General features: G+C 43.3%; 2 protein-coding genes across 3 annotated transcripts in view; both read left to right on the top strand.

The window, feature by feature from the left end:
* Nucleotides 1–1223: 1223 nt before the first annotated feature.
* The window catches only part of LOC118382723 (A-kinase anchor protein SPHKAP-like), a 131532-nt gene continuing 110063 nt past the window's right edge, over nt 1224–22692 (top strand). For both annotated transcript variants that reach the window (XM_052523401.1, XM_035769517.2), the window contains exon 1: nt 1224–1312. The gene's annotated coding sequence lies outside the window, so the exon portion shown is untranslated. The remainder of the gene's footprint in view (nt 1313–22692) is intronic.
* Nucleotides 5675–21825, top strand: LOC127930191 (uncharacterized). Its single transcript, XM_052519753.1, has 4 exons — nt 5675–6155; nt 6192–6533; nt 19749–19825; nt 21495–21825. The coding sequence occupies exons 1-4, from the start codon at nt 5697–5699 to the stop codon at nt 21823–21825; spliced, it is 1209 nt and encodes a 402-aa protein (XP_052375713.1). The 5' UTR covers nt 5675–5696.

Raw genomic sequence — 22692 nt, 5'->3', positions numbered from 1 at the left:
ACTGTAAGTCGCTTTGGATAAAAGCGTCTGCTAAATGGCATATATATGAATGAAACTACAGTCCTCCTACCGTGCCAGGGTCCCTCCTTGATCACTGCTCAGTGCAGTTATGGATTTTGGCAGGGGGCAGTGGCAACTCTACTTATCTCTGTCCTCTCTGGTTAGCTGATCCTACCTGTCCCTGTCCTCTCTGGTTAGCTGATCCTACCTGTGACCCTAGTTGATCCTACTCCAGTGTTTCCCATGGTCTACCAGCTCCCAAAGGCTACTGTGTCAAGGGCAATTCCAGTTAAAAGAGCTTCCTACAGGTAGTCCTGTTTTAGACCCTAATCCATTTAGGCATAATTGTGTGTGTGTGTGTGTGTGTGTGTGTGTGTGTGTGTGTGTGTGTGTTTTTGTGTGTGTGTGTGTGTGTGTGTGTGTTTTTGTGTGTGTGTGTGTGTGTGTGTGTGTTTTGTTGTGTGTGTGTTTTTGCCCAGCAGGTTGTGTGTATGTGTTTTGCCCAGCATGGTGCTGGATGCTTCTCGCTAGGCACAGGCGTCAGTTCAACGTCTAATTTCGATTTATATTTAGTTGAGTTGTCAACTAACGTGAATTAAATGTGAAGAGAAAAAATGTCAGCATGTCATTGGATGTAGGTTTTAAAAATACAAAATGTTCTTATGTTGAAGACTTTTCCATGTTGATTCAACGTCATCACATGAGATGTTTTGAATTGAAATGATGTGTTTTTGCCCAGCAGGTTGTGTGTATGTGTTTGTGTGTGTACAATGTTAAAATTAGTTTGTTATTCTCTACTGACTCCTTGCTACCTAGCACTCTCTCCCTTCTCTCCTCTCAGCAGGGATTAAGCAGAGCCACTGCCACCCTTAGACTTAGCAGGTTGTGTGTATGTGTTTTTGCCCAGCAGGTTGTGTGTATGTGTTTTTGCCCAGCAGGTTGCACACACACACACAGCCTAGGGAAATACACCAAGCACTCTCTCTCTTTACACACACACACACACACACACACACACACACACACACACACACACACACACACACACACACACACACACACACACACACACACACACACACACACACACACACACACACACACACACACACTTTAGCCTACTACTCTGTGGAGAGAAAGAGGGTTAATAAAGGGGGAAGTGGTAGAGAGGGAGAGAGGGAGAGAGAGAGAGAGAGAGAGAGAGAGAGAGAGAGAGAGAGAGAGAGAGAGAGAGAGAGAGCCAGTACAGGGAGACAGAGTACATACACTGCTCTACCCCACCTAAGGGGATGTGATCAAACTACTGCATCTGGTGAGTGCACTACCGTCTCTCTTTACTTGATGTTGGAGTTGTCTGAGTGTGCTGTAAACATCAGTATGGAGCTATGTATGGTGTGTGTGTGTGTGTGTGTGTGTGTGTGTGTGTGTGTGTGTGTGTGTGTGTGTGTGTGTGTGTGTGTGTGTGTGTGTGTGTGTGTGTGTGTGTGTGTGTGTACAATGCTGGAATTAATGCATTATGGCTGCAATACTTGTCTCCAGAGATCCCACATGCCTTACGCTGTATTCAGGCTGGCTGTTTTGTACTGTAAGTAATGCACTGAATAGTGTCATGCTATTGTATTAGCCTGTTAGCAGCGTGACCATGGTGCGGTACACAGAGTCTTATGGAGTGGCGTAGCGCTGTGCTAATGCTAAGCTGCTGACTCAGTGCTATATGCATCGACATTCATCACACAATGGAGTGTGATGAAAACCTGCTCTGGGCCCTTCCAGGTGTTCCTTCCTCCATCAATGCAGAGTTATGATGCCATAATCATTTCCCCACCCAAGATCAACAAGTGGAACAGCAAAGGCCTCATCTCATTCCCATGTCTGCAGAACGATTCCCCAAACACCGGCAGATCACAGGAATATATTTGTATTCAGTAAAGGGTCATAGTCATATGGTTTAAGAGATTTGCTATTGTCTTTTGCAGAGTGCTTTATATTTCTAGCCACACAGGTGTTTTTTCAGTGTTGACATGTTGGTGCTAATATTGAGAGAGAGCTTGGCGGTGATAGAGTGCTGGTTCCCGTTTTCCCTCGTCGACTAAGCTCATTACTGGCTATTTGCGTCACAAAAGAAACAGTGCAGGGTTGTGCAGAGTTCCAGACCACTGAGAATGTGAGTGTAAAACAGTACATTGGCAAGATATAGTATGTGAACCCTTTGGAAATACCTGGATTTCTGCATAAATTGGTCCTAAAAATTTGATCTGTTCTTCATCTAGGTCACAAAAATAGACAAACACAGTCAGCTTAAACTAATAACACACAAACAATTATCTGTTATGTCTTTATTGAACACACTGTGTAAACATTCACAGTGCAGGGTTGAAAAAGTATGTGAACCCTTGGATTTAATATCTGGTTGACCCTCCTTTGGCAGCAATAACCTCAACCAAACGTCTACTGTAGTTGCGGATCAGACCTGCACAACGGTCAGGAGGAATTTTGAACCATTCCTCTTTACAAAACGGTTTCAGTTCCACAATATTCTTGGGATGTCTGGTGTGAACTGCTCTCTTGAGGTCATGCCACATCATCTCAATTGGGTTGAGGTCAGGACTGACGGCTAATCCAGAAGGCATATTTTCTTCTGTTGAGGCCATTCTGTTGTTGATTTACTTCTGTCTTTTGGGTTGTTGTCCTGTTGCATCACCTAACTTCTGTTGATAGCCTTACATTCTCCTGAAAAATGTCTTGATAAACTTGGGAATACATTTTTCCGTCAATGATAGCAAGCTGTCCAGGCCCTGAGGCAGCAAAGCAGCCCCAAACAATGATGCTCCCTCCCCCATAGTTTACAGTTGGGATGAGGTTTTGATGTTGGTGTGCTGTGCCTTTTTCTCTCCACACACAGTGTTGTGTGTTTCTTCCAAACAACTTAACTTTAGTTTCATCTGTCCACAGAATATTTTGCCAGTAGCGCTGTGGAACATCCAGGTGATCTTTTGCGAACTTCAGATGTGCAGCAATGTTTTTTTTGGACAGCAGTGGTTCCTTCCATGGTCCTCCCATGAACACCATTCTTGTTTAGTGTTTTACATATTGTAGACTCGTCAACAGAGATGTTAGCATCTTCCAGAGATGTCTGTAAGTCTTTAGCTGACACTCTAGGATTCTTCTTAACCTCATTGAGCATTCTGCCACTCCTAGGGAGAGTAGCAACAGTGCTGAAATTTCTCCATTTATAGACAATTTGTCTTACCATTGACTGACTTTTAGAGATACTTTTGTAACCCTTTCCAGCTTTATGCAAGGTAACAATTCTTAATCTTAGGTTTTCTGAGATGTATTTTGTTTGAGGCATGGTTCACATCAGGCATTGCTTGATGCAGATTAACAGATAAACCCAATGCAGATTAACCTAGAGTGAAAACACACCTCTCCTTCGGCCACAGAGAAATCAATCAAAATAGATCACTAGTGAATGGAGTCCGTATCTCTCCACAGAATAACAACACACACTACAGCAGTCAGACTTGACACTGTTGGCATCCTGAACCGGTAGCCACAGTGAAAGGAAGCAGGGAATGGGGTAAGGAGAATGCTAGCTACCATTCTCCATGACACATCTTGAGCAGAGAGGTGGAGGTATTTTAATTGGAGTCTCCAAAGGCCATGGTTACAGCTTGTTCACTTCACTTTGCCAATATAGCTCGTGTGATCTTTATCCAAGGGAATAGATTGTTTAATTCGCTGCATGGCTGGCTGCTGCTTTCACTAGACTCCGAAGTAGTGCTACCACCAACACAGCCAACAAGATACATACACCCACACATACACACGCATCCAACACACCTATTCTCTCTTACTAACTGCAATTTGCTTTCATTACACACACACACACACACACACACACACACACACACACACACACACACACACACACACACACACACACACACACACACACACACACACACACACACACACACACACACACACACACACACACACACACACACACACACACACACACACACACACTGAATATACAAAACACTAAGAACACCTTCTCTTTCCATGACAGTCTGACCAGGTAAATCCAGGTGAAAGCTATGATCCCTTATTGATGTCACTTGTTAAATCCACTTCAATCAATGTAGATGAAGGGGAGGAGACAGGTTAAAGAAGGATGTTTAGTTTTGAGACAATTGAGAAATGGATTGTGTGGGTGTGCGATTCAGAGGGTGAATGGGCAAGACAAAATATTTAAGTGCTTTTCAATGGGGTTTGGTAGTAGGTGCCAGGCACACTGGTTTGTTTCAAGAACTGCAACGTTGCTGGGTCTTTCACACTGAATAGTTTCCTGTGTGCATCAAGAATGGTCCACCACCAAAGGACATCCAGCCAACTTTAAACAACTGTGGGAAGCATTGGAGTCAACATGGGCCAGCATCGCTGCGGAACGCTTTTGACACCTTGTAGTCCATAACCCAATGAATTGAGGCTGTTCTGAGGGCAAAAGGGGGTACAACTCAATATTAGGAAGGTGTTCCTAATGTTTTGTAGTCTCAGTGAACCTGACTTAAATGTAATGTAAAATGTATACAGAGACACAAACACACCACTTGCTTTCCTGGGTTTACAATGAATATGTTTTGTGGTTGAAAGTGAAGCTGCTGAATGACGGTGTGCTGTACTTAGAGTTTTGAAACAACTGTCATTTTGATGATTTGTTTTCAGGTTTTTATCGTGAAAATGTATCACATGCTGTACTTGTGAAAACTGCACCAAAGCCATTTAAAAAATAATCATAATAATCAAATAGCAAACAATAAGATACACATTTAAAATAAAATAAAAATGTAAGTGCTGAATAGAAAGAATAGTAGATGGTAAATATCCTTTTCCGTACAGCATTTGACAATAACTTGACATGCAATAAACTACATGTGTATCCAATGGCAGGATGTGAGCTTGTCAAGTATTACAGTTTCAATATCCTCATACAGTACATACAGTACGTAGGACAAATCATCAGAAATAGGGGATTGGAAAGTAGTTGGCTACTGTAGAAACATAGCACAGTGTTGTAAGGCATTTCTGCCCCATGGAAACGTTGTTCTACGTGACTTGTCAACTGCTACAGTATCGCCTGTCTTTTTGTTTGAATTTCATCCACCCACAGTGTATCACTGAAATTCAGACCACGAGTTGGATATACTGTTGTACACAATCTAGGTATTTCAGCAATGCATTGTACACCACACTATAATTGCAAATGGTAGCACAAGGGCAATTCCATGGGAACGAATTATGCTTTGACTCAGTTTTATCACTTTAAAATGTATGTCAAATGAATTCCATTATTTGGAATTTGTGTAAGGATATTGAATTTGAATTTGATATTGCACAAATTGAACCATTGAATTCATCAAATTGTCACATTGGCTTCAGAAACCGCCAGAAGCTTCTGTTTACCACAGAGAGCGTTTGAGTCTATCTGTTCTTCTCCATCTTTCCTGGCTGGCAAAGTACCTGGATGTTGTCTCTGGTTTTGAATCTGAATTTGGGAACTGAATTTGGAAATGAAATCTGAATGCATCTGAGAAGTTGAATATACACTGAGTATACACAGCATTAGGAACACCTGCTCTTTCCACGACATAGACTGACCAGGCGAATCCAGGTGTATCCAGGTGACAGCTATGTTCCAGGTGACAGCTATGATCCAGGTGACAGCTATGTTCCAGGTGACAGCTATGTTCCAGGTGACAGCTATGTTCCAGGTGACAGCTATGTTCCAGGTGACAGCTATGTTCCAGGTGACAGCTATGATCCAGGTGACAGCTATGATCCAGGTGACAGCTATGTTCCAGGTGACAGCTATGTTCCAGGTGACAGCTATGATCCAGGTGACAGCTATGTTCCAGGTGACAGCTATGATCCAGGTGACAGCTATGATCCAGGTGACAGCTATGTTCCAGGTGACAGCTATGTTCCAGGTGACAGCTATGATCCAGGTGACAGCTATGATCCAGGTGACAGCTATGTTCCAGGTGACAGCTATGTTCCAGGTGACAGCTATGATCCAGGTGACAGCTATGATCCAGGTGACAGCTATGATCCAGGTGACAGCTATGATCCAGGTGACAGCTATGTTCCAGGTGACAGCTATGATCCAGGTGACAGCTATGATCCAGGTGACAGCTATGTTCCAGGTGACAGCTATGTTCCAGGTGACAGCTATGATCCAGGTGACAGCTATGATCCAGGTGACAGCTATGTTCCAGGTGACAGCTATGTTCCAGGTGACAGCTATGATCCAGGTGACAGCTATGTTCCAGGTGACAGCTATGTTCCAGGTGACAGCTATGATCCAGGTGACAGCTATGTTCCAGGTGACAGCTATGTTCCAGGTGACAGCTATGTTCCAGGTGACAGCTATGATCCAGGTGACAGCTATGTTCCAGGTGACAGCTATGTTCCAGGTGACAGCTATGATCCAGGTGACAGCTATGTTCCAGGTGACAGCTATGATCCAGGTGACAGCTTTACCATCTGTTTATCCAGAAATCAAAGACTTTAATTATGCCACATTTTTGTCGATGGAAAATGGCTGAAAAATGTATCTATGCCTACATTTCTCAAAAATATAGACTAGCTTTCATTCAACACCCAATTTGATATGCTCCAAAGAACTTCACATGATGGTGCTCATGGTGATTTTTGATGGAAAATTCCCAGGTTGTGACTCTTTTCACTTTGTCCAATTAAAGCACACTGGCTGATGGAGAATGGTGATGTAGTATTTCCAGCCACATCCATATATGATTTGGTTTTTCCTTACAACATAAATTGATGTCCAATTGATACATGTATGAGGTAAAAATATAGAAATATACAGTGCTCAAACTATATACATCATGTTTACTAGGCACTGCATCATTTTGGTTCAGTAGTTATACATTTTGAGCAGTTTGATAAACGATAGTTCATTGTATTGTTGACAAATGACAAGAAAATCATATGAAAAGTAAAGTGAATGTTACAATTTATTCAAATTGAAAGAGTGATTTGGTGCAGTGAACAAATGACTTTCTGAATTTGTTTGTTCTACTCAACTGAAAATATTTTGAAACACGAGGCATTATGATGATCTGTTTGATGTCTGTGCTTAGAGTTGTGAAACTGGACTACATACTTGTTAAAATTGTACCGAAGTGATTGAAATAAAACTGTTATTTGAGAGGTGGAGGGGAAAGATGGCAATCAATCAGAGGAGATGTGTGGATCTGTGTCCTCTCCTCTCCTTCATCCCTGCTGTTCATCCCTTCATCTGAGCTGGGTCTCTCTGTCTCTCTCTCTCTATGCTCTCTTCTCTGATCTCTCTCTGATTTTTGATCTCTCTCTGACTCTTTCTTTGTCTCTGGCTTGGAGAATCTGATCTCTTTCTCTCTCTTTCTATTTCTCTCGCTCTCGCTCTTTATGCTCTATAGAAATATACAGTGCTCAAACTATCTCTCTCTCTCTCACTGCATCTCCCTTCTCTTTCTTTCTATTTTGATCTGCCTTTAGATTTAATACAGGGTATATGCATTTCATGTCAGCTTGCTGTTCTGGGGCTCTACTGTTTATGTGTGCTTAGAGTATCTGTAGTCAGTGAGTGCTGTTGTGGGCTCTCTCTCTCTCTCTCTCTCTCTCTCTCTTCATCCCTCTCTTCATCCCTTCATCTGAGCTCTCTCTCTTTCTCTCTCTTTCTCTCTCTCTTCTCTCTCTCTCTCTCTCTCGCTCTCTCGCTCTCTCTCTCTCTCTCTCTCTCTCTCTCTCTCTCTCTCTCTCTCTCTCTCTCTCTCTCTCGCTCTCGCTCTCGCTCTCTCTCTCTTCTTTCTATTTTGATCTGCCTTTAGATTTAATACAGGGTATATGTATTTCATGTCAGCTTGCTGTTCTGGGGCTCTACTGTTTATGTACAGTATCTGTAGTCAGTGAGTGCTGTTGTGTGGCTCAGACCAATAGACTCCTAAACAGCTGCTGTTCATAGATTTTTTTATTGCCATTACCATGAGTATCAATCTATTTATCCTGCTACTGGTCACTATTACTGCTGTTTACATGTATATATTACCATTAGTATCTACCTATTTATCCTGCTACTGGTCACTATTACTCCTGTTTACATGTATAGACACTGAACAAATATATAAACACAATATGTAAAGTGTTGGTCCCATGTTTCATGAGCTGAAATAAAAGATCACATATATTTTCCATTCACACAAAAAAACGTATTTCTCTCAAATGTTGTGCACACATTTGTTTACACCCCTGTTTGTGAGCATTTCTCCTTTGCCAAGATAATCCATCCACCTGACAGGTGTGGCATATCAAGAAGCTGATTAAACAGCACAATCATTACACAGGTGCACCTTGTGCTGGGAACAGGAGAGGGCCATAAAGTCAGTCTCGTCCAAAACAGAGATTTGCGGGATGATGAAAAAAATGGTATGTCACAGAATGAAGAGTACCACAACCATTTTCCTTGGGTTGGGTTTGTCTCAAACCTGCCCACAGCATCCAAGTAATCATCCATTCTGAGAGCAGCTGCACATGACCCAATCGTGATGTGTAACCTTAATTTAACTAGGCAAGTCAGTTAAGAACAAATTCTTATTTACAATGACGGCCTACCCCGTTGCCGCTGGGCCAATTGTGCACCCCCGTATGGGACTCCCAATCACAGCCAAATGTGATTCATCCTGGATTCAACCAGGGACTGTAGTGATGCCTCTTGCACTGAGATGCAGTGCCTTAGACCACTGTGCCACTCGGGAGCACATGGTCAGTTTGGTTTACCCTTCAATATAGTTAAGGACCATCAGTAAATTACTACATTTGAGTGGACTATCCTGGTTTACTGCATGTGCTTAGACTATCCTGGTTTACTGCATGTGCTTAGACAGTCCTGGTTTACTGCATGTGCTTAGACTGTCCTGGTTTACTGCATGTGCTTAGACTGTCCTGGTTTACTGCATGTGCTTAGACTGTCCTGGTTTACTGCATGTGCTTAGACTGTCCTGGTTTACTGCATGTGCTTAGACTGTCCTGGTTTACTGCATGTGCTTAGACTATCCTGGTTTACTGCATGTGCTTAGACTGTCCTGGTTTACTGCATGTGCTTAGACTGTCCTGGTTTACTGCATGTGCTTAGACTGTCCTGGTTTACTGCATGTGCTTAGACTGTCCTGGTTTACTGCATGTGCTTAGACTGTCCTGGTTTACTGCATGTGCTTAGACTGTCCTGGTTTACTGCATGTGCTTAGACTGTCCTGGTTTACTGCATGTGCTTAGACTGTCCTGGTTTACTGCATGTGCTTAGACTGTCCTGGTTTGTCCTGGTTTACTGCATGTGCTTAGACTGTTCTGGTTTACTGCATGTGCTTAGACTGTCCTGGTTTACTGCATGTGCTTAGACTGTCCTGGTTTACTGCATGTGCTTAGACTGTCCTGGTTTACTGCAATGTGTTTAGACTGTCCTGGTTTACTGCATGTGCTTAGACTGTCCTGGTTTACTGCATGCGCTTAGACTGTCCTGGTTTACTGCATGTGCTTAGACTGTCCTGGTTTACTGCATGGGCTTAGACTGTCCTGGTTTACTGCATGTGCTTAGACTGTCCTTCCGTCTGGGATCTCTCTCTCTGAACCCTGGTTATTAGGTCTCCTACAAACCAGAGAAACTCAGCCTGATATGTTCATCTGTATAATCACCATCAACACCACAACACCCGACACCACAGCCTCAGGTTTCCTGCAGCTTCCCACTTCATATTTGTGTTTGTGAGTATTGTGTGTTGCTCCGCTCAGACAGTTACGCAATAACAATAAACCCAGGGAATATGGGATCAATAATCTGATTTAGAGTCTGTTAGTAGACACACACCTCAGGGGAGGTTATAGACCAGAGAGACAGACAGGCTGAGTCTCAGGACCATAGAATTATAACAGTGCTATTACTGTTTGGGCATAAATATTTCACTATTATAAATATTTGTCCTCACACGCTGCACCATTTGTAAATTATAGCCCTGGTGTACACCAAGAAGTATTTACAAATGTTGCCTCCGGTGTGGCAATTATTAACAATATGGTTAAGACAGATACCCTAGGCCTAGAAGATGCTATGTACCAGGGTGACAGACAAGTTAAGCCTGGATTAGGGCAGACAGTTCAGAAGCGGCTATGATGACTCTCTGATGACCCTCTGCAGACCGGCTGGGGTAGAGACGACCGGATACGACTTGCTAGGGTAAACTCAGTTAAATGATGAGAGGAGGTGATGGAGGAGAGGAAACAGAGGGATTAAAGGACTCAGTATGAGCTGTTGGAGGATGAGAGGGTCACTATGGCTACAGTAAATTAAATTCATTTTTCAAAAACAGCCCAGCGACCAACTGTCTTGAGTTATAGTGCTGATTCGTACACTACTGTCCCTCTCCCCTTTCTTACACACAAGTCGCCACATCCACTCATTCATTTACATTCACAATCACACAACTCACACACACACTGCTAGCCTACAATCATTGTCACACTCACCCTGTCATTCCGTCACCCACAGAGTATACAGTGATTATTCAGACTCTACTGTCTCTCTCTCGGCTACAAATCGTCACATTCACTTATTCATTCACACACACCGCTATAGCTTACAATCATTCATTCACAATCACGCTTCCCCTCTGTCACCACGGCACCTATTCTGCCTGTTATCCACAGGGAGTCCTAATGACAGAGTGGAATAATGACTACTCAGTACAATAACAAAGAAGGCAAATTACTGAGCAGGGCAATAGCCCACGTTCTGGTAATATAATAACAGGGAAAAGCAGTAGTGGAGGGAGCTAATAATAGTGCAGTAACAATCAGCGGGGTTGATCTCCTCCTCCTCCTCCTCCTCCTCTTCATCATCCTCCTCATCCTCCTCCTCCTCCTCTTCATCATCCTCCTCCTTCTCCTGCTCCTCATCTTCCTCCTCCTCCTCCTCTTTCTCCTCCCCATCCCCCTCCTCCTCTTCATCCTCCTTCATCTCCTCCTCATGTTCCTTCTCCTCTTCATCTTCCTCCTCCTCTTCCTGCTCCTTCTCCCTTGGCCTTTTGTTCTCTGTGGTAGGATTCTCATGGTTTTCGTTGATTTGCACAGTGATGGACTGAGGAGGACGCCAGCTCAGATGGAAACCAGTGGGGGTCAGTGCCGTTTATGATGAGGGAGGACAATGTTTTTTTTCATGAGCATGGCCTTATTTCTATTACAGCATGTTGGATGACTGTCATTCATATTCCATTCAACCAGTTCAATGTAACAGTGATAGGTTTAGGCTACTACATCAAATTTCCCTATACCCATCATGAGGTTGCTACAACCTAGCCTATGAATGAAAGTTTACAACGTAGGTGCACACATGTCGAGGGAAGAACTTGAGATGACAGACAGTGACACATTCAATACGGTCTTGCACACTATTGCCTGCATCTAGTTTATTTAGGGTGTAATTCTCTTCTGACAAAGAGGAGTAGTATGAAGGATTGGAGGACCAAAACGCAGCGTGGTAAGTGTTCATGTTTTTTAATGAATAACGAACACTGAACAAAACAATAAACGTGAAGTAAATCAAACCGAAACAGTCCCGTGTGGCACAGACACTAACACGGAAAATAAACACCCACAACTCAAAAGTGAAACCAGGCTACCTAAGTATGATTCTCAATCAGGGACAACAATTAACAGCTGCCTCTGATTGAGAACCATACTAGACCGAACTCAAAAACCAACATAGAAAAACAAACATAGACTGCCCACCCAACTCACGCCCTGACCATACTAAAACAAAGATATAATAACAGAACTAAGGTCAGAACGTGACAGTAATCTTTAGTCCAACAGTTGCAAACGAGAGTTTCTATTGGACAAATTCAGATATTTTTATCTATTATTTGTTTTCCGTTTATTAAGAAACGTTTTTCAACAGAATCGGCGGAATGAATACACCCCTGATCATGCATAAACACAGGTCACTTTCATAGCAGCCACTTTGTATTCATTCCAGCCTCTATGCACTCTCCTCCTCTCACTTTTTCCCTTCGTTTGTGGACTTCAATGGACAACACATCAGCTGTATGTGACCAGGTGAAAAACCTTTCCAAGCCAAACCATATCTTAACTACTACACACAGCCTACATCATTGTCCCCATATTAGCTAAAGTAACATCCTAGTCAACATAGCTAATGGAACAAATGTGTTAGTAAACCCGCTACAATCATGCAGTAACTTTACAGTGTATAGTCAGTAAGAAGTTACACCAGTGGGCCCCGGTGGCAATTCATTCATAAAACTCATACCTTAAGTTCCAGTGTTGTGATGGCTAGTCAGCTAGCTAACATAGCAGCCCTCTGTTGAGCTGGGTGTTTGAGTAACTAAACCAGCCAGCTGCATTTGCTAGTTAAGTAAGTAAAACTGAAAGTGACAATCTCTCTACTTCTCTCTCGCTCTCTCTCTTGCTTCTCCTTCATTTTTTAAGAAATTAATTTGTGCAAAACTGTTTAACTACTTTCTTTGTCTCTCTTTGAGTCAACTATTCACCACATGTTATGCACTGCAGTGCTAGCTAGCTGTAGCTTATGCTTTCAGTACTAGATTCATTCTCTGATCCTTAGAAAGGGTGGACAACAAGTCAGTTCATGCTGCAAGAACTCTGATAGGTTGGAGGACGTCCTCCGGAAGTTGTCATAATTACTGTGTAAGTGTATGGAAGGGGGTGAGAACCAAGAGCCTCCTAGGTTTTGTACTGAAATCAATGTACCAAGAGGAGGACGGAAGCTAGCCGTCCTCTGACTACTCCATGGTGTTACCCTATAGAGTGCTGTTGAGGCTGCTGTAGACCTTAATTGCAAGACAGTGTGTTTTGATCAATTATTTGGTGACAGGAATATATTTAGTATAGTTTTATCAATGTTTTACAATTGACATTTTTATGAAATTCCCTTCCTCTTCTGAGGAGCCTCCAATGGATGGGACCCTTATCTTCTACGCACTCATGCACACATGCATGTACGTACGTATGGATGTATGCGCACACTTGCACAAATGCAACACACACTGGACGGCAAGAGACACCCTGACATTTCAGGCGGTCTGAAAACAGAGAGGTCATAAAGTATCAGGTAAATGACGTATGCATATAGCTTCTAATGGTACCTCATTCTTGGTCTTAGGAACCAACATGGCAATATAGGGTTTTCTTCCAGCCTAGCACTAACGACCCCTGTTTTAACTCATTTGGTAGCCTGCGTGCCAGTCTGTTTCGGCTCTCTTGCCAACTCCTTATGGAATTGTCATGCCAAACACGTCATGTCTTTGTTTGGTTTGACAATGACAGCTATGGAGTTGGCAAGAGCACAAACAGATGTGGGATCATGCAGGCTAGTAATTTGGTGCTTGGTGATGTGCTTTTCCCTGGATTGAAGAATACTGCTCAAGCACCATGGTGTCAGAGAGGCAAAACATCCCCCCTCTCCTCTTTGTTCCAGCACCCCTTCAGTGCCAGCCCAGCACCCCTCACCATCCAAAGTCTGTACAGTAACACTGTCTATATCCCGAGGGTGTTGTTATGGTAAACTCCTAGACTACAATATGGTACTCCAGTCATTTAAACCCGCAAAGCCCCCTATCCCCCTCATGTGCACGGTCGCCTAGCAACAGCAGTTGGGGGGGTCAGAGGTGAAAAAGCCCCCTTGCAGGGCCATCCATCACATGTCAGAGAATGGGAGCAGGGGAGAGGGAGGTGTTTGTGTGTGCGTGTGTGCACTGTGGTCGGTAGCCGTCAGTAGTACCTCTGTGTGTCCCTTCCAAAGCAGGCAGGAACTTGACAGCTGACATTATCTGGGGGTCGACAGGGAGACACTTCTTTAATAAACATGACTATGATAGGCTACTTCTCTTTGGTAAGTGATGCAGGGGCTCTGTTGCTATTTCTCTCTCCCTCTCTCTTTCTCTCTGACCTCTCTCTCTCTCTTATAACAGGCCTCTGGAGGTGACAGGAGGCATATTGACAAGGGGAGAGAGGGGGTAGAGAGAGAGACCGAGAGGGAGAGGAAAGGGAGAGACTGCGCGAGAGAGAGAGACAGAGAGAGTGTAACAGCGTTCTTCGTTTGTCAAAAGAGAGTCGGACCGAAATGCAGCGTAGCGGTCATGTCTTTAATGAACAAAGATCGTGATACATGAAATAACTATTATAAATACAAAAACAACAAACGGAACGTGAAACCTATTACAGCCTATCTGGTGAAACTACACAGAGACAGGAACAATCACCCACGAAATACAAAGCGAAACTCAGGCTACCTAAATACGGTTCCCAATCAGAGACAACGAGAATCACCTGACTCTGATTGAGAACCGCCTCAGGCAGCCAAGCCTATACAACACCCCTAATCAGCCGCGATCCCAAATACTACAAACCCCAATACGAACATACAATATAGCATAAACCCATGTCACACCCTGGCCTGATCAAATAATTAAAGAAAACACAAAATACTAAGACCAAGGCGTGACAGAGAGAGAGGAGAGAGGGGGGTGAGAAATAAAACAGAGTCCCTGTAGTAATCCTTTTAGTCAGAGGGAGAAGCACGATTTGCTGTTGTGCTTCGGGTTTTTAAAAAGTTTTCGTCATTGGTGTTAAAAGACGCTGCAACACACTTTTGATTTCCTGTAATTGAATCTTCCACCGTCAGAGATACTCTGTTCCTTTCCTTTGTCTGTTATGATAGCCCCGTTACATAAACTCACCAGAAAAATAAACATCCTCTCACTGTCAACTGCATTTATTTTCAGCAAACTTAACCTGTGTAAATATTTGCATGAACATTACAAGATTCAACAACTGAAACATGAACTGAACAAGTTCCACAGACATGTGACTAACAGAAATGGAATAATGTGTCCCTGAAGAAAGTGGGGGTCAAAATCAAAAGTAACAGTCAGTATCTGGTGTGGCCACCAGCTGCATTAAGTTCTGCAGTGCATCTCCTCCTTGTGGACTACACCAGATTTGCCATTTCTTGCTGTGAGATGTTACCCCACTCTTCCACCAAGGCACCTGCAAGTTCCCAGACATTTCTGGGGGGAATGGCCCTCACCCTCCAATCCCACAGGTCCCAGACATGCTCAATGGGATTGAGATCCGGGCTATTCGCTGGCCATGGCAGAACACTGATATTCCTGTCTTGCAGGAAATCATGCACAGAGCGAGCAGTATGGCTGGTGGCATTGTCATGCTGGAGGGTCATGTCAGGATGAGTCTACAGGAAGGGTACCACATGAGGGAGGAGGATGTCTTCCCTGTAACGCACAGCGTTGAGATTGCCTGCAATGACAACAAGCTCAGTTTGATGATGCTGTGACACACCGCCCCAGACCATAACGGACCCTCCACCTCCAAATTGATCCCGCTCCAGTGTACAGGCCTCGGTGTAACGCTCATTCCTTTGACGTTAAACGTGAATCCGACCATCACCCCATGTGAGACAAAACCGCAACTCGTCAGTGAAGAGCACTTTTTGCCAATTCTGTCTGGTCCAGTGACAGTGACGGTGGGTTTGTGCCAATAGGCGACGTTGTTGCCGGTGATGTCTGGTGAGGACCTACCTTACGGCCTACAAGCCCTCAGTCAAATCAAATTTCAAATCAAATGTATTTATATAGCCCTTCGTACATCAGCTGATATCTCAAAGTGCTGTACAGAAACCCAGCCTAAAACCCCAAACAGCAAGCAATGCAGGTGTAGAAGCACAGTGGCTAGGAAAAACTCCCTAGAAAAGGACAAAACCTAGGAAGAAACCTAGAGAGGAACCAGGCTATGTGGGGTGGCCTGTCCTCTTCTGGCTGTGCCGGGTGGAGATTATAACAGAACATGGCCAAGATGTTCAAATGTTCATAAATGAGTTGAAACTGGCGCAGCAGCACGTCAGGTGGACTGGGGACAGCAAGGCCTCAGTCCAGCCTCTCTCAGCCTATTGCGGACAGTCTGAGCACTGATGGAGGGATTGTGCGTTCCTGGTGTAACTCGGGCAGTTGTTGTTGCCATCCTGTACCTGTCCCGCAGGTGTGATGTTCGGATGTACCGATCCTGTGCAGGTGTTGTTACATGTGGTCTGCCACTGCGAGGACAATCAACTGTCTGTTCTGTCTCCCTGTAGCACTGTCTTAGGCGTCTCACAGTACTGACGTGCAATTTATTGCCCTGGCCTCATCTGCTGTCCTCATGCCTCCTTGCATCATGCCTAAGGCACATTCACGCAGATGAGCAGGGACCCTGGGCATCTTTCTTTTGGTGTTTTTCAGAGTTAGAAGAAAGGCATCTTTAGTGTCCTAAGTTTTCATAACTGTGACTTTAATTGCCTACAGTCTGTAAGCTGTTAGTGTCTTAATTACCGTTCCACATGTGCATGTTCATTAATTGTTTATGGTTCATTGAACACGCATGGGAAACAGTGTTTAAACCCTTTACAATAAAGATCTGTGAAGTTATTCAGATTTGTATGACGTATCTTTGAAAGACAGGGTCCTGAGAACGGGACGTTTATTTTTTTGCTGAGTTTATGTCCCAAAATGACATTCTGTCCCCTATATAGTCCACTACTTTTGACCAGAGCCCTAGTGCATTATATAGGGAATAGGCTGCCCCTTTGAGCACAGACCCTGTTCTGTTCACACAGAGACATTTTTTTTCTGGTTGTGATTTTTTCTGACAGTGATATTCAATGAATTCACTGAATGTGGTCCTTCTGTAGCTCAGTTGGTAGAGCATGGCGCTTGTAACGCCAGGGTAGTGGGTTCGATCCCGGGACCACCCATACGTAGAATGTATGCACACATGACTGTAAGTCGCTTTGGAAAAAGCGTCTGATAAATGGCATATATTATTATTATTATTATATTAATTGTGCCGCCTGGTTTGCTGAATATACGGAATTTAAAATGATTTATACTTTTACTTTTACTTTTGATACTTAAGTATATTTGAAACCAAATACCTTTAGACTTTTACTCAAGTTGGTATTTTACTGGGTGACTTTCACTTTTACTTGAGTCATTTTCTATTAAAGTATCTTTACTTTTACTCAAGTATGACAATTGAGTACTTTTTCCACCACCAATTTTTTTATGACATTTGAATGTGCATCAGATGGCAACAAGATCGTATTGTACAGCAATTTGTCAGGTAAATGGAATACAAAGCTGCCGAGAGGTGGTTAGAATAGGATGGGAGGCCGAGAGTCTGTGTAACCAATAGAGAGTCAGAGTCCCTAGTGTGAGAACTAACATAGTCTGTCCCACGGTTGGGTAAACAAGCAAGTTCATAGTCAAGAAAAAAAAACATAACGACTTGGGGCTAGCCATTCTAAGTTCAAAGAGTCACTCTCCCCAACGAGATAACTTGAGAGAGTAGCTCTCTGAGTCAAGTAGGGTTTAAAAGTATGAGATAAAATAAATAAATAGTAGGCCTATACTTGTTAATTAAAGCGTATCTCAGTAAGCTCACATAATAAGCTTCACTAGTTAATTAGCCTAACTAAAGATGGCACCACAACGCTCCTGGGCCACGTACAGCAGGAAAACAATGTGGAATGTTCCAGATAGAACGGTCACAGAGCTGGTATGATTCCTTATTTTACATGTAAGAGAGGATTGTTGGTTCTTCATAACCTATTTGCAGATGTAGGTGTAATGAACACGATAGGAGACAGAGAACTGGTTTCAAGAGTGTTTATTGGAATGGGGCATAGGAGGCAGATAGCTGGGTCCAGGGACAGGCAGAAGGTCATACATATCGGCAGGGACTAGGCAAAAGGCGTCATGAGCGAGGCAGGCAAAAACTATCATACACAGGAGGAGTAACGGATGAGGAAAAACCAGGGCTCTGAAAGAAGTGTGTCTCAAAACAAAACAATACTTCACAGTGATGGGGTGCAAGGAACTCAACTAAATATTGTGGGATGATGACATGCAGGTGTGTGAACAGGTGATTAGAATTTTGGTGATTGGGATCTGGTGAGTGAGCTGGGATGTGGGCTGCGTTCCGGGGATCTAAGTGTTTGGGAGTGTGAGTTGGACGCAGACGTTACAGTAGGATCTTAATTTGAGCCTGTTTGCTACAGCAGGAAAATAATCCTGCAGCAACTGGAAATACAAATTATTATGTACAGTTGAAGATGGAAGTTCACATACACCTTAGCCAAATACATTTAAACTCAGCTTTTCACAATTCCTGACATTTAATCTTCGTAAAAATTCCCTGTTTTAGGTCAGTTAGGATCACCACTTTATTTCAAAAATGTGAAATGTCAGAATAATAGTATATAGAAGGATTTATTTAAGATTTTATTTCATTCATCACATTCTCAGTGGGTCAGAAGTTTACATACACTCAATTAGTATTTGGTAGCTTTGCCTTTAAATTGTTTAACTTGAGTCAAACGTTTCGGGTAGTCTTCCACAAGCTTCCCATTCCTCCTGACAGAGCGGATGTAACTGAGTCAGGTTTGTAGGCCTCATTGCTAGCACACGCTTTTTCAGTTCTTGCTAAAAAATATATTCTATAGGATTGAGGTCAGGGCTTTGTGATGGCCACTCCAATACCCTGACTTTGCTGTGCTTAAGCCATTTTGCCACAACTTTGGAAGTATGCTTGGGGTCATTGTCCATTTGGAAGACCCATTCGTGACCAAGCTTTAACTTCCTGACTGATGTCTTAAGATGTTGCTTCAATATATCCACATAATTGTCCTCCTCATAATGCCATCTATTATGTGAAGTGCATCAGTCCCTCCTGCAGCAAAGCACCCCCACAACATGATGCTGTCACTTGCCTCCAATTGACTCAAATTATGTCAATTAGCCTATCAGAAGCTTCTAAAGCCATGACATCATTTTCTGGAATTTTCCAAGCTGTTTAAAGGCACAGTCAACTAAGTGTATGTAAATGTCTGACCCACTGGAATTGTGATACAGTGAGTTATAAATTAAATTATCTGCCTGTTAACAATTGGTGGATGAATGACTTGTGTCATGCATAAAGTAGATGTGCTAACCGACTTGCCAAAACTATAGTTTGTGGCTAAAAAAATAGTTTTAATGACTCCAACCTTAGTGTATGTAAACTTCCGACTTCAACTGTAGATTATAATGAATGGAAACGTTTGTAGGGGTTGATACATAGCTTACTAATCCTCTCCAGAGAATGTCTGTATTAATACGACAGCTCCCCTTCATATGTCCCAAAATGGCATTCTGTCCTCTATATAGTGCACTTCTTTTGAAGTGGGAAGTTCTGAAGTTTTGAAGTGCTTCTCCTTTGAGCACAGACCCTGTTCTGTTCACACAGAGACACTTTTCTTCTGGTTGCTGTGATGAGGAGACAGTGATATTCAATGAACTCACTGAACCCAGACACGTTTGGTAGGATAATTGTTGGGCCAATCCCAGACACTCTCCCTCTGCACCTAGGAAGGTGCATTTTATCCACCCTCACAGTTCTAATGTTGTAGTGTGATGTTTGTGAATCCCATTCTTCTGAAAATGCACACAGCAGGGGAGGCCTAGATGGGGAGGCCGAGATGAAAGTGGATATGCAATAACAATGTGTGTGTTTATGGTCTGTGTGGAAGGGTTTTAAAGTGCTGTGTTTTTTATGTGTTAAAGTGCTTTCCTGCATGTGTGGGTGACACAGATACAGGCAGTGTGAAGCAGGGCTTGGACACCATAGTAGGAGACATGGGGTGAGAGGCGCCTTATCATGGCTGGCCATACAGGCCCTCGGTCCCCTCTCTCATCAACCAGCTCCAGATTATCACTCTCCATATAATCTCTGTATTATCTCCCTTTAAAGAAGGACACTGGACTGGGCAGGCAGGACCAGAGCAGGTCTGACTGCAGCACACCGGGATTAGCTTAATTTGTAATATGGGAGATGAACACACACACACACAGAAGCAGGGACGAGCGCACACACACACACACACACACATACAGTATCCTAGAGTTTCACAGATTAGTGGATTAAGGATGAATGGGGATTTCTCCACTCAGATGTGATACACTTGGAACACTTTGTTCTTCCTCCTCTCTCTATCTCTCTCTCTAATCCTATTCCAAATGCAAGAATGGAACTGGCTTATTAATCTTGTTCAATGACAGCGTTTCCCAAACTCAGTCCTGGGGACCCCAAGGGGTGCACGTTTTGTTTTTTGCCCGAGCACTACACAGCTGATTCAAATAATCAAATCATCATCAAGCTTTGATTATTTGAATCAGATGTCTAGTGCTACAGCAAAAGCCTAAATGTGCACTCCTTGAGGTCCCCAGGACTGAGTTTGGGAAACGCTATTCTACGGAGTGTGTGTTGTCTGCATCCAGTCATATAGCGTGAGGAGAGGTCAGGAACCTAAACTGACACCACATGATTCCTTATTTTACATGGCAGAGAGGATTGTTGGTTCTTCATAACCTATTTGCAGATGTAGGATCTTAATTTAAGGCATTTTTCCACAGCAGGAAAATAATCCTGCAGCCACTGGAAATGTGAATTATTATGTAGATAATAATTAATGGACATTTTTGTACACGGGCTGATACATTTGTCTTAAGGGAAAATCAAGTTTGAAATTTCAAAGTGGAAATTCCAAACTTCAGAAGCCTTTTTAAACCTCAAATACACTACAAGTTTTACATTACCTGCATTGCAGGAAAGTTCTCCTGCAACAGGGTGATCAAAAACGGTGATTTGAGCGTTTCACAATGTTTTGCCCTGACGAATGCACCCTGAATCTGTTCCATTCTGACCAATCGTCTCTTTCAGGCTAGTGCGGAAGTCAGATCCACTTTTGTCAAAGAAATATTCAGCGACTCGAGAGCAAGGCCACACAACCCTGCTATATTTACCTGACGGTACCTGTGTCTCATATTAAGTATGGACTCGAACAGCTGTCCAAACCCTTTCCATGGCACCTGAACCTGAATAGATGAGTAAGAATGAAGGAGGATCAGCATTGGTTAATTAACTCAGTTTAGGCATGCGGGGAAAGCAGACTCTCTTATTGTAGTCGACTGGTTGTCCGCAGGGACGCTGTTAGTGCTGCTCATGTTGTCCTATCCTTACTGGAACGAGTTGGTGCATCATTTGTAGGTATATGGACACACAAACATATACACACACATTTTTGTAAGCACTCACTTTTCGCTACTTATTTATACCATAGGAGGCTGCTGAGGGGAGGACGGCTCATAATAATGGAAGCAAATGGAATGGCATCAAACACATAGAATTCCAATTACTGTATTCTGCTCCAGCCATTACCACGAGCCTGTTCTCCCTACTTAAAGAGCTACCAACCTCCTGTGATTTATACCCTATTGAACTGCACGCTATCTGATTGATGTACGGATCAGAAGCGTGGACCCTCACCATGGACCCTCACCATGGACCCTCACCATGGACCCTCACCATGGACCCTCACCATGGACCCTCACCATGGACCCTCACACCTCATCTGATGCCAAGTGCCTCCGCCGCGTACTGGGCATAGCATGCCACGACTTCATCCCAAACTCCACAATAAGAGGAAGACCGAGAGCCAGGTGCTCCGACCAGTTGGACGATGACCTTCTCAACCCGGGACTCAACACGACATCAGCCTGGGAACTGGCCCCAGAACAGGACGTCATGGAGATCCATATGTCGAGGCGGTACTCTCCAAGGAGAACCAAGATGAGTGAGTGAGACTCTTGAACCTATAAAAGCATTTACATTTGATCATTTCTCCGCTGCTTAAGATCCTCTTGCAGGTCACAACACTCCACATAACATCTCAGCTCAACACGTGTATAAGATATGCATGACACATTTAACATCTTGTCTCAGAGCAACTTACAGTAGTGAGTGCATACATTTTCATACTGGTCCCCCTTGGGAATCGAACCCACAATCCTGCCGTTACCAACTGAGACACACGGGACCTCAGCTGTTATTACTGAGCTGCACAGCCCACACTAGTCACAGAGGCCATGGCACCCTATTTCCTGTATAGTAGACTACTCTATGGGGCCTGGTCAAAAGTAGTGCACTAAATAGGGAATAGGGTGCCATTATCTCCGGTCCTTGATAGTGTTAAATGCTCTGTACAGCCATGTCTGTCTGTCTGTCTGTCTGTCTGTCTGTCTGTCTACTCAGGTGTTATGTGTGTATACCAATGTGTCACTTGTGTGATGTCTCCAGTGGAATACAAATTATTTCTGTGTCAGAAACAGATCTTTTTATAATCTGCTTCAGTGTCTGTTTTCTACACACAGGAGAGGCACACACACACACGCACACACACACAAATACACATGAAGACACACACACACACACACACACCTACAGACACAGATACACATACATGTAGTTGAGGAGAAAATTATGTTGAATAATAATAAACTATATTCATATGTGAATAAATGCTATAGTCCATACATTTACACCGATGAATCTAGCCAGCTTGCGAGTCTTCGCATCAACACTCGGATACTATAATTACATTTGTTATAAGATAACTCTTTGTTTCTATTTAGAAGCGTATAGGACTCATGAGCTGTTTATAGCAATTAT

The sequence above is a fragment of the Oncorhynchus keta genome, chromosome 1 (assembly GCF_023373465.1).
Source record: "Oncorhynchus keta strain PuntledgeMale-10-30-2019 chromosome 1, Oket_V2, whole genome shotgun sequence".
NCBI classification, from domain to species: domain Eukaryota; kingdom Metazoa; phylum Chordata; class Actinopteri; order Salmoniformes; family Salmonidae; genus Oncorhynchus; species Oncorhynchus keta.
The sequence above is the reverse complement of the archived record's forward strand: the minus strand, read 5'-3'. Positions and strand labels throughout refer to the sequence as shown.